This window comes from Scyliorhinus canicula, chromosome 4 (genome assembly GCF_902713615.1).
Source record: "Scyliorhinus canicula chromosome 4, sScyCan1.1, whole genome shotgun sequence".
Classification (NCBI taxonomy): domain Eukaryota; kingdom Metazoa; phylum Chordata; class Chondrichthyes; order Carcharhiniformes; family Scyliorhinidae; genus Scyliorhinus; species Scyliorhinus canicula.
In genome coordinates this window covers 122,505,981-122,519,103 of record NC_052149.1, presented here as the reverse complement: position 1 = coordinate 122,519,103, position 13,123 = coordinate 122,505,981, and the positions used below count along the sequence as shown (strand labels likewise).

At 47.1% G+C, this 13,123-nt stretch overlaps 1 protein-coding gene across 4 annotated transcripts in view; it reads left to right on the top strand.

The window, feature by feature from the left end:
- The window catches only part of LOC119964936 (pre-B-cell leukemia transcription factor 1-like), a 592,307-nt gene that overhangs the window by 77,131 nt on the left and 502,053 nt on the right, over window positions 1-13,123 (top strand). For 3 of the 4 annotated variants that reach the window (XM_038795140.1, XM_038795139.1, XM_038795138.1), the window contains exons 1-2: window positions 4,734-5,553; window positions 5,736-5,809. The exons of the other annotated variant lie outside the window; for it this stretch is intronic. In XM_038795140.1, the coding sequence (XP_038651068.1) occupies window positions 5,378-5,553; window positions 5,736-5,809 (250 nt within the window). In that variant the 5' untranslated portion in view covers window positions 4,734-5,377. Of the gene's footprint in view, window positions 1-4,733; window positions 5,554-5,735; window positions 5,810-13,123 lie in introns of those variants that run through there. 4 annotated transcript variants of the gene reach the window in all.

The following is a 13,123-nucleotide window of genomic DNA, read 5'->3' as shown; positions in this document are numbered from 1 at the left end:
TTGGGTTGTGGGGGCGAAACACGCAAACACGGAGAGAATGTGTAAACTCCACACGGACTGTGACCCAGAGCCGGGATTGAACCTGGGACCTCGACGCCGTGAGGCAGCAGGGCTAACCCATTGAGCCACCGTGCTGCCCCCCCCCCCCCTCCCACTGTAAATATTGACAGGTTCCCAGCTTAATCCCCTGTAAATACTGACACATTCACAGGACTTTCTGTACTGTTACACTCCCAGCGAATCCCATCTAAATGCTGACACGCTCCCTGGGAAGCTACTGTAAATAGTGAAACATTCCTGGGGAACCCCTGTAAATATTGACACACTCTCTGGGAATCCCCTGTAAATATTGACACACTACCTAGGGAGTCCCTGTAGAACTGGCCCGCTCCCAGAAAATCCCCTGTAAATACTGACAAGCTCCCCGGAAATCCCCTATAAATACTGACGCACTCCCGGGGAATCCCCTATAAATACTGGCATACTCCCAGGAATCCCCTATAAATACTGACACACTCCCAGTGAATCCCCTATAAATACTGATACATTCCATGGGAATCCCCTATAAATACTGATACATTCCATGGGAATCCCCTATAAATACTGACATACTCCCAGGAATCACCTATAAACACTGATACACTCCCAGGGAATCCTCTGTAAATCTTGACACACTCTCTAGGAATCCCCTGTAAATAAATCAAATTACTGCGGATGCTGGAATCTGAAACCAAAACAGAATATACTGCACAATCTCAGCAGGTCTGACAGCAGCTGTAGAGAGAGAAGGGAGCTGCCGTGTCGAGTCTGGATGACTCAAAACATTTTTGACAAAGCTTTGACAAAAGGTCGTCCAGATTCAAAACGTTAGCTATCATCTTTCTCCACAGATACAATTGAATCCCCTGTAAATATTGACACACTCCCAAGGAATCCCCTGTAAATACTGGCACATTCCCAGTTAATCCCTGCCAATACCGACACACTCCTAGTTAATCTCTGTAAATACTGATGCACTCCCAGGGAATCCCCTGTAAATACTGACACACTTCGAGGGATTCCCCTGTAATAGTGACACACTCCTAGGGAATCCTTTGTTAATATTGGCACGCTCCCAGGGAATCCCTTGGAAATACTGACACACTCCCAGGGAATCCCCTGTAAATACTGACACATTCCCAGGAAATCCCCTGTAAATATTGACACACTTCCAGGGAATCCTGTGTAAATATTGATACGCTCCCAGCTAATCCTTGTGAATACTGACACACTTCCAGGGAATCCCTTGTAAATGTTGATACGCTTCCAGCTAATCCTTGTGAATACTGACACACTTCCAGGGAATCCCGTGTAAATATTGATACGCTCCCAGCTAATCCTTGTGAATACTGACACACTTCCAGGGAATCCCTTGAAAATGTTGATACGCTTCCAGCTAATCCTTGTGAATACTGACACACTTCCAGGGAATCCCGTGTAAATATTGATACGCTCCCAGCTAATCCTTGTGAATACTGACACACTTCCAGGGAATCCCTTGTAAATGTTGATACGCTTCCAGCTAATCCTTGTGAATACTGACACACTTCCAGGGAATCCTGTGTAAATATTGATACGCTCCCAGCTAATCCTTGTGAATACTGACACACTTCCAGGGAATCCCTTGTAAATGTTGATACGCTCCCAGCTAATCCTTGTGAATACTGACACACTTCCAGGGAATCCCGTGTAAATATTGATACGCTCCCAGCTAATCCTTGTGAATACTGACACACTTCCAAGGAATCCCTTGTAAATGTTGATACGCTCCCAGCTAATCCTTGTGAATACTGACACACTTCCAGGGAATCCCGTGTAAATATTGATACGCTCCCAGCTAATCCTTGTGAATACTGACACACTTCCAGGGAATCCCTTGTATATGTTGACACAGTTGCACAAAATGCCATGCTAGTTCTGATCTCCTCCAAGGCAGAGTCCCAGAGAATCATCTGTTACCCGAGGGAATTCCTTGAAAATACTGACACATTCTTCGGAAATATTATACTGTAAAGCATTCTGAAGGACTCCCTGTAAAGACTTCCCTTGGAATCCCTTACAAGCTCTGATACAGAGCCATCTGGAATAAATCCACATCCTGTGTAATCACTTACAAAACCAACAACGTGTATTTATACAGTGCCTTTGACAGAACCAAATGTCCCAAATGTGTCACAGGAACAGTATTGATAAATTATGCCACTGAACTGCATAAGAGTTATGAGGTCAAATGATGAAAAGTTTGGTCAACGAGGTAGGTTTGAGGGACTGTGTAAAGGAAGCGAGAGGTACAAAGAGGAAGAGGCAATTCCTGAGCTTAGGGCCTCAGCAGTTGAAGTGGCCACCGATAGTGGATCAATTAGCATTGAGGACACTCAAGAGGCCAGAATTAGTGGAGGGCAGACATGGAGGGCAGGCAGCATGGTGGCACAATCGTTACCACTGGGACTGTGGTGCTGAGGACCCGAGTTTGAATCCCAGCCCTGGAGTTTGAATCCCTGCCCGTGAGGAGGATTGGCCATGCTAAATTGCCCCTTAATTGTAATAAAAAATAATAATTGGGTACTCTAAAAATTTTGGGGCAGCACGGTAGCATGGTGGTTAGCATAAATGCTTCACAGCTCCAGGGTCCCAGGTTCGGTTCCCGGCTGGGTCACTGTCTGTGCGGAGTCTGCACGTCCTCCCCGTGTGTGCGTGGGTTTCCTCCGGGTGCTCCGGTTTCCTCCCACAGTCCAAAGATGTGCTGGTTAGGTGGATTGCCCATGCTAAATTGCCCGTAGTGTCCTAAAAAGTAAGGTTTAAGGGGGGGGGGGGGGTTGTTGGGTTACGGGTATAGGGTGGATACGTGGGTTTGAGTAGGGTGATCATTGCTTGGCACAACATCGAGGGCCGAAGGGCCTGTTCTGTGCTGTACTGTTCTATGTTCTATGTCGGAGGGTTGTGGAGGAGACTGGGAGGGACAAGGCCATGGAAGGACTTGAGGACAAGAGTGATCATTTTAAATTTAAGACATTGTTTCACTGGGAGCCACTGTAGATCAGCAAGGGTTGGGGTGATGGGTTAACGAGTCCAAGTTAAGGCACCGGCGACAGAGTTTTGGATGGCCTCAAGTTTATGGAGGGTAGAATATGGGAGAAGGTCCTGGAATATATTGGAATTGTTAAGTTTAGAGGTAATAAAGGCATGAATGAAGATTTTGGCAGCAGATCAGCTGAGGCAGGGGTAGAGATGGTCAATGCCATGGAGGTGGAAATAGGCTGCCTTGGTGTCAGTCCACAAGGCACGGGTCAGGAGTGTGATGGAATACTCTCCACTTGCCTGGATGAGTGCAGCTCCAACAAAACTCAAGAAGCTCGACACCATCCAGGACAAAGCAGCTCCTTTGATTGGTACCACATCCACCACCTTCAACATCCACTTCCTCCACCATGAACGCATAGTGGCAGCAGTGTGTACCATCTACAAGATGCACTGCATGAACTCACCAAAGCTCCTTATACAGCACCTTCCCAATCCACAACCTCTACCATCTGGAAGGACAAAGGCAGAAGATATTTTAGAACACCACTACCTGAAAGGTTCCCCTTACAGCCTCACACCACCCTGACTTGGAAATGTATCGTTGTTTCTTCACTGTTATTACGTCAAAATCCTGCAACTCCCTCCCTAACAGCACCACATATGTACCTACACCACAGAGACTCAGCGGTTCAAGAAGGTAGCTCACCACCACCTTCTCAAGGGCAATTAGGGATGGGAAATAAAAATGTTGACCTAGTCAGTGACGCCCATGTCCCATAAATAATAAAATAAAACTATGTGATAGGTACCAGAATCTTTTCAGGTTGTTGCTTGTGTTGGTGTTTGGGTCCATTCCTTTCTAGGTATACATTGGCACCCGGGGGGGAGGGGGGGGGGGGGGGGGGTTGCCAACTCCTAGAATTTCCATTGCCCCACCTCACCCACCATTGCCCCAGGGACCCTAAATCTTCAGAGTATTAGAACATTCAGGGCGACACAGTGGCACAGTGGTTAGCACTGTTGTGTCACAACGCCCGGGGGTTCGATTCCGGCCTTGGGTGAATGTCTGTGTGGAGTTTCGCACTTTCTCCCCGTGCCTGCGTGTGTTTCCTCCGGGTGCTCCGGTTTCCTCCTGCAGTCCAAAAATGTGCAGGTTAGGTGGATTGGCCATTTCAAATTGCTTCATAGTGACCAATGGTGAGCAGGTTGGACGGGGTTATGGGGTTAGGGCGTGGGAGGGGAGTGAACCTCGGTAGATTGCTCTTTCAGAGGGTCAGTGAAGACTCGATGGGCCGAATGGCCTCATTCACTGTTGGGATCCTAGACCCAGGCTGAAAAAGCAAATGCCCCATCCGTGCAGTCAGTCCCCCAGCGCCCCCACCCCTCAAAGAATGAGTTCCTTTTAGAACTTTTTAATTTTAATATTTTGTGAAACAGAAATTGATGCAATGGAACCCTGACATCATGGCTTGATCAGGCTCCCTCTGACGTCATGGCTTGATCAGGCTCCCTCTCATGTCATGGCTTGATCAGGCCCCCTCTGACGTCAGTGATGGCGGGGCCCAGCCTGGCTGCCAATCAGAGGCGGAGAGCGGGGTTGGGGGCGGGGCGTGGGGGAGGTGCCAAGGTTGCTGTCAGTTTCAAAGAGCGAGCAAAGGACTCAAACAAAATAACAAAAGGCTAGGGCAAAGGAGTTAGCGAGGAGCTGAGCGCTGGGGCTGGCAGAGAGAGAGAGAAAGGGTGCAGCCAGCAACACAAGTAGCAAACACCTTTGGCAGCACAGCTAAAGATTCAGAGACACAGAGAGAGACAGCTACTTCTCTGCAACTGTTTCTTTAACCCACTGCACCCCAGCCAAAGGGAATTGGACTGATTTCTGCATCTTGCCTTTCTTTCTTGGGGGATTTTTTTCTTCGCATCGTTTTCTCCAATTCAATCTTTTTTTTTGGAAGTATCCAGGGATCAGCAGCAGCAGCAGCGGTGGTGGTGGTGGGGTGGGAGAACAGAGAAAAGCATCTCCCTGAGCAGGGAGGAAAGAGAGCGGCATCCACACACACACACATATATACGAGAAGAATTGGACTGTGAGCACAAGGGTTTTTGGAAGAGGGTGGAATCGAACCATCTTTCTTTGCCCAGTTGTCTGCCTCCCCTCTTCCCCCCCTGCGGAAAAAAAGGGGTTAAAGGAGGGGGTGGGAGGGGGAAGGTGGGGAGAGAAGGGGCTGTCTCGGATCTTCGGGGCTGCTCTGTGTAGCCCGCCCCAGCTCGCTCTGGAGGAGCCTCGGCAGCAGAGGGAGATAAAAAAAGGGTCTCGCCGATGGAAGAGCAGCCCAGACTCCGCCATCCCCACGCCGGGGTCAGCATCCCGGGGCTGGCCCCGCACATGCAGCAAGACAGCGGGGGAGAGGCGGAGGGCAGGAAACAGGACATCGGAGACATCTTACACCAAATAATGACTATCACTGACCAGAGCCTGGATGAAGCTCAGGCACGGTGAGTTTGAGAGAGAGAGAGAGAGAGAGAACAGCTTTGTGTGTGTGTGTGTGTGTGAGAGAGAGAGAGAGACAATTCATGCATGTATAGTATTAACAATATCTGATTAGATACCATCCATTTACACTTAAAATCAACTCCAGTTGAGATATCTAAATGATTATTGTTCATTTGCATTGCAGGAAACATGCTCTGAATTGTCATAGGATGAAGCCTGCTCTCTTCAATGTGCTTTGTGACATTAAGGAGAAAACAGGTCAGCAAAAGTGTTTTATTTTGAAACATGCCTACTCTCGGAGTTAGCCACTGGCTGCTTATTTTGTGCGTTGTGTGCTATCCCAGGCAGGGAGCCTGGGCTGTACACTTCAACTAATCTCCATGGGACTCCCATGAGTACGTGTTTGGGAGACGGTGGTGTGTTGGAGCCGGGGCTCAGGACTGAGATGTCGGGTCAGATCTCTGAGAGTGAAACATAAATCACAGGAAAAGAGGGAGTTTGTGCAGGAAGAAGGGGACGAGGGAGGTGACTGGGAATAGAGCTGTTGGCAATCAGGAATAAATGAAGGTTTCAGGGAAACTCGATATGTGGAATTCATCCAGATAGAAACTTTTAAGGGTTAATGAAAAGTTCCAAACGCCCCACCGTTTAATCGTTACTATTGTTTCTTTAATGATAACTTGCTCTGGTCACTGAGTGTTGCTACTGGTTGTTACAGCTTGTGAGCAGACCTCTGGTTAATCGGTTCAATCCTTTTGAGTTGGCCGAGGTTTTAACTAATAAAAGGTGTGTGTTCCACTCAAGACGATTTGCAAATTTGCTCAGGTCTGATTTTGAACATTGCCCGGTGGAGATTTCGCCGAATGAGAGGCTTTCAAAGCTGGAGAGTGGTTCACAGGGGCAGAAGCAAGTGCATCCAACAGCGTGTTTAAATGTTGTTGGTGCAGGGGCTGGTGGAGGGCAGGGGAACCAGCAAAGTGAGGGGGAGCACACGGGGATTGTGTTACTGTGCAAAGGGTGCTCGGGGTTTCTGCTGTACACATACATGTCATGTATGTGTATGTCCTGTGTGCATATGTGTATCATGCATTTATAAATATGTATTTCCTATTATATATTTGTCATGTATACAAATGTGATGTATGAAATAAAACGGGGAGAATGATCAATTTCTAATATCACATCTGGAAGATAATGAAATGTGAGCTAATTTTATATTCTTAGTCCAATGTCTAACCGCACGTAAAGATCAGTAACCTGCAGTAGTATAATTATTCTTTCTATCTATCTATCTATCTATCTATCTATCTATCTATCTATCTATCTATCTATCTATCTATCTATCTATCTATCTATCTATCTATCTATCTATCTATCTATCTATCTATCTATCTATCTATCTATCTATCTAATCTCTCTCTCCACCTCTTGCTCCCTCTCTAACTATATATTTCTCAATTTCCCTCTCTCCATCTCTTGGTCTCTCTTTCTATATTTCTCCCTCTGTCTCCTTCTCTTCATCACTTGCTCTCTCTATATATTTCTCTCTTTGTCTCCCTCTCTTCATCTCTTGGTCTCTCTTTCTCTAGTTCACTCCCTGTCTCCCTCTCTTCATCACTTGCTCTGCTCTATATATTTTCTCTGTCTCCCTCTCTCTATCTCTTGGCATCTCTCTCTATCTTTCTCTATATATTTCTCTCTCACTCTCTCGCTATGTATTTCTCGCTCTGTCTCCCTCTGTCCATCTCTTGGTCTCTCTCTCTATCTCTCTATATATATTTTTCTCTGTCTCCCTCTCTCCATCGCTTGCTCTCTCTGTTCCCTCTTTCTATTACTTGCTCTCTCTCTATATGTATTTTTCTTTCTCTGTCTCCCTCTCTCCATTGCTTACTCTCTCTATATTTCTCCCTGTCTCCCTCTTTCCATCACTTGCTCTCTCTTTCTCTCTCTATTTCTCCCTTTCTCCATTACTTGCTCTCTCTCTCTCTCTATCTCTAAATGTCTCTCTATCTCCATCTCATTCTCTCTTCATCGCGCTCTTTGTATAAGAGTCCAAGGTAATGATTTACTCTCTGGACTCTGCTGGCTTCCAAATGGTTCAGAAATGTTCTTGCCTCTTCTGATTTGTGTGAAGCCTGTGCTGCCTGTATCCCACGGGTCCTGGGAATGGGGAACTCTTTTATAACAGCTTCATAAGGTGTGGAGCTCAATGCTGAACATGTGGGCAACACAGAGCAGGTTGATCAGCTTTCGAGATGAGGACAGCGAAGTGATCATTTGCCTCTTGATTTGGGATGGAGGGTCTCCCACCTGAAGCATTAATCTGCTGTCCTGTTGTGAGGTGCAGACAGATCACCTTTGTGTTTCAGAATCTCATTTTGTTTTTAATATCACCTTTCGAGTGGAACTAATACTTGTCTTTTCTGTCTCTTTGTTATTTTGAATCAGAAACCCTGATTCACAATGGTCCCAATCAATCAGCTTGATCATATAAATTCTCAAATTTTCAACGTGTATTTATTTGTGTCTCTGTCTGTCTATCTAGCAATCTATCTATTTGTTTACTTACATCTCTCACTCCCTCTCTCTATATCTCTATTTCTCTCTTCATCCCTGTCTCTTGCTCTTTCTCTATTTTTCTCTCTCTATATATATATATGTAAACGTGTGCCTGTGCGTGTGCGGTGTACGTGTTTTAACCTCTATATATGAGAGCGTGTGTGTTTAGACAGAGAATCTCTATCTTCTTACTTTATTTCCTATTTGTTGCAGTTTTGAAATTAGGTTCTTTCATCTCAATATGTTCACAGGACACCCTTTTTGTTTTTTGTGATGGTGATTGTTATCATTACCTGCTGGCCAAGAATGGGTGAGGAGTAATATGATGGTGCTGCCTTATTACTGTCCCTGAACTAAAGAGGAGGCAAATCAGTCGAGCTTCCACTTGAGGGGCCGAATGGCCCGCTTCTATTCCCCTCCATGCTCATAATCATTCCTGAGGAACCCCCAACCCACCCCTGGGCTACAAGAGTGCCCAGGAATGGCTGAGAGGATGGGGTAGGGGTGGGGGAGGGGGGGGGGGGGAGGGTGGCTGGAGAGTCGCTGGCGCCTGTGGAATCAGAGCCAAACCGCATGGAATCAGTACTGGGGGAGGAGTGAGTGCAGGAGGGAGAAAATGAGGTGATAGGAAGCTAAATTGATTTGATTGCTGCACAATATAATGAAGGCGTGTGCAGACCTGAACAACTGCTTCTGTCAAGCTCCTCCACTGACTTGGCCTTAGCCTCCAGGCCTCTAATATCATTCTACCTGTGTCTTGTTGGTTTGAATCAGCTGTTTAATTTTTCATAGATTAAATAAATTAGCTTTGCCCAGCTAATTATAGCCCGTTTCCCAGGTAGGCTCCTTGTCAAATCATTGAAGTCACCTCAGGTTTAAAAGCTGCGGCAAAGGACATTAAACTCTGGGGGTGGTGGTGGTGGTGGGGTGGGGGGGAGGGGCAGTCAGACTCTTCAAGGTGGATGATAAGGTTTCCTGGGCTCCAGGAGGAGAAGGGCAAGGGAGTTCTCCTGGTGTGCAGAGAACTCCATTGAGAACACGTGAACCAGCCAGGTTTGTGGGAGCTTGCTGTGCGCAAAAGCAAAACAACAATCTGCCATGCCTGCCTTTCTGCCTGCACATTGGCGGTCCCTGCAATTCATCAATACTTCACTGGGTGTGAGGCGCATTTGATAGCATTGTCACGTTGCTGCAGAAGTGTCCGTCTGACTATGTTCACTCTTACTTCCCTTGCAAGCGAGGATAGAATTCCATTCACACAGCAGCATCTATTCAAAGTGGCAACATCTGATTGAAAAAGGAAGAACGTATTTGTATTTATACAGCACCTTTCCTGACTTCAGGATATTCCGAAGTGCTCTACATCCCATGAGGCCCTCTCTGTTATATGCAGAAATGCAGTCCCCAATTTGAACATAGCAGGCTGCCACAAACAGCAGTGTGATAACAACCAAATAATCACTTTATTTTGTGATGCTGGCTGACGGATGATTATCGGCCAGGGCTGCATGGTGAAGACCCCTGCTCTTCTTCCAGTCGTGTGGTGAGCTCTTTTAACGAGACAGCAGACAAGGCCTTGGTTTTAGGCCTCACCTGAAATAGAGCACCTCCAACAGTTCAGCACTCCCTCAGTGCTGCACGGGCGACTGTCGCCTTGGAGTCACACGTGAGCTGAGCGTGACCCGACTCTGAGGGAAGAGTTGAAAGCACATCTTACATGGAGGGTGGAACAATGCCTCCAGCTCCTGCCCCTCGAAACCTGTTTGACAATATCCACCTCCGGGTTGCTCCTCCATTGTGAGTTATATGTGGTGCCAGGGAGCCATAATCATAATCAGCTCAAATGCTCAAAAAGGATGCTTCATTCTGTCAATTGGAAATTGAGCACAAATCAATGGTGTGGATTTCAGATGGTTTTAGCAGCGTCAGTGCTTTTCTGGGCCGAGTTGTGGGGGGTGGTGAGAGTGGGGTGGGGGGATAGCTGGGTGTTGGAGGCAGCTGACCTGGATGGGAGGGGGACGGGGTGCTACTTTTATCCAGCTTCTAGGGTTGGTGAAGTGGTGGTGGTGGGGGGGGGGGGGGGTGGTTGGTGGTGGCTGGGTGGTGATGTCATCAGCTTCCTCACCTTCCCCACTCCTCAATTAATTGGACGGTCGTAGGTAAAAAAAGATGCTTCACCATTTGAATCTGCTGCAGTTTCAGAGTCTTTGGCACGTAAACAATGGCATTCAGTCTCCTGATTTTCTCACGCATTCCTCAACATTCTGTCCCTTCATTTGATTATCCCTCTCTATCCCTGTTTATCCCCCTCTATCCCTCTAGCTCTATTTATCCCCCCATCCCTATTTATCCCCCACTATCCCTCTATCAATCTCTATCCCTGTTTATCCTCCTCTATCCCTCTAGCTCTATTTATCCCCATCCCTATTTATCCCCCACTATCCCTCTATGCCTATTTATCCCCCTCTTTCCCTATTTATCCCCTTCTATCTCTCTATCCCTATTTAGCCCCCACTATCCCTCTGTGCCTATTTATCCCCCTCTTTCCCTATTTATCCCCTTCTATCTCTTATATCTCTCTTTATCTGTCTCTATACCCCTCTATCAGTCCCTATTCCTCTTTATCCCCCTCTATCATTCTCTGTCCCCCTCTATAAGTTTCTATCCCTCTCTATCCCTCTTTATCCCCTTCTATCAGTCTCTAACCCTCTCTATCCCTCCCTATCAATCTTTCCCGCTCTATCCCTCCTTCTGTACTTGACATTGTTGCCTTTACTTTCTTTCTCACTGTTATATTTTTCTACCTATTTTTCTTTCTCTACCTCACACTGTCACTCTTCCTGCCTTCTTTGTATGTCAGTACATTCACTTATTTATTTCCCTGTGTGATGTCCTTTATCTCTTCTCGCTGCCACCCTAAACCCTCACCTCCACATTGCTTTGCCAGCAAATTAGTCTCTATCGGAAGAAGACTTGTACCTGAATCTGCAGGTTAAATTACATCCCATTTCATCATTAAACAGTACAAACTCCAATTATTTTCTGTGGGACTGAGTGACAATTGTTTTTGTCTGAAATTTCATTGCAACTCACAGTCTTTCTCTTCTTTTTTCAAAATACCTCACGGTTGGGACATATTTCACTGTAAAAGGGAACACACACACAAAAAAAAACAGCTGGGTGGGAAATAATTGGACCCCAATGTCCTTAAGGGACAATTCTGTTTCTTCAGTTTTTTGATGAATGACACCTAATACGCGCGGAGATTTTTAATGAGATGAGACTGTGATGTTTCGAAGGCAGTAGATACACTGAGATACCAGATAAGAGCCCAGCATCTGCATGAATACAACTGTGATTAAAAGTGACGGGTGATTGTATCAGGCCTGGGCTGCGATCATAGTCTCTGCGATACTGGGAGTATTCCTGAGCAACAGAAATAAATGGGTCAAATGCCGATGCAGAACTCCATTCAAAAACAATGTAAATCCAAAATATCATGAGCGCTAAATCAGCGCAACAATTGGCACACTGGGTAATGTACACCCCAGGCTGCGGATGTGTTCACAGTGTCTCGCATAGTGGCTGGTGAATAAGCCTCATATCTGAGAATGACACTTGCAGATATAGACTATACCATGGGTAAACTTCATTTATTTATAAACTGTGGCTCAGGCATACAAACCACATAAGCTCCATATATGTTCACGGTGGTCTCAGGTAGCTTTACACTGTAGGCTGCATATGTAAAGTGTGTTGGGACAGAGGTTGACAGTAAAGCCTCAAATACAGACTGTGTGCTGTGCACAGGTCAATGATTAGCTACATTTACAGACGGTGTGTGGTGTACTGGTCATAGATAAGCTACATTTGTAGACGGTGTGTTGTGTAAATGCCATATATAAGCTGCATATAGAGACTGTGCGTCATATACAGGTTATACAAAAATTGCATATACAGAATGTGTGTCATGTACAGGACATATATTGGCTGCACATACAGACTGAGTGTCATGTGAGGTCATATATAAGCTGCGTATACAGACGGAGTGTACAGGTTATATATAAGCGGAATAAATAGACTGCATCATGTACAGGCCATGTATAAGCTGCATATACAGTCTGAGCTTCATGTACTGGTCATCTATAACTGCATATACAGACATCGTGTACAGGTCATATATATTCTGCATATAATAATAATCTTTATAATAATCTTTATTGTCACAAGTAGGCTTACATTAATACTGCAATGAAGTTACTGTGAAAAGCCCCTAGTCGCCACATTCCGGCACCTGTTCAGGTACACAGAGGGAGAATTCAGAATGTCCAAATTACCTAACAGCACGGGCGCGATTCTCCGCTGCCCACGACGGGTCGGAGAATAGCGGGAGGGCGTCCCCGACATTGTTCACGCCCTCCCGCTATTCTCCCCCCCCCACGGCCGCCCCACGACACGAATCGCTGCTCGCCGTTTTTTACGGCGAACAGCGATTCTTCCCAGGCCGATGGGCCGAGTTCCCAGGCCTTTATGGCCATTTTTACAGCAGCAAACACACCTGCTTGCTGCCGTCGTAAAAACGGCCGCAACATGTCCGTTCTCGGCATCCAGGGCCCCGGTTGGCACGGCAGTACCACGGCCGTGCCAAGGGGGGCATGGGCCCGCGATCGGTGCCCACCGATCGCGGGCAGTGCGTCCGTAACGGACGCACTCTTTCTCCCTCCACCGCCCCGCAGGATCAGTCCGCGGGGTGGCCGAGGGAGATGACGGCCCCACGCATGCGCGGGTTGGAGCTGTCCAATCTGCGCATGCGCGGCTGACGTAATCGTGCGCGTCAGCCGGCGTGACGCTTGGCGCGCGGACTTAGCGACGGTCGCTAAGGCTGCGATGCCGTGGTTCACGGGGCCCCGCTGCTAGTTCCGCCCAGGGGGGGAGAATCGGGTCCTGGGAGGGGGCACGGAGGCTGCCGTGAAACACGGCCAGTTTCACGGCAGCCTTTACGACTCGCCGCAT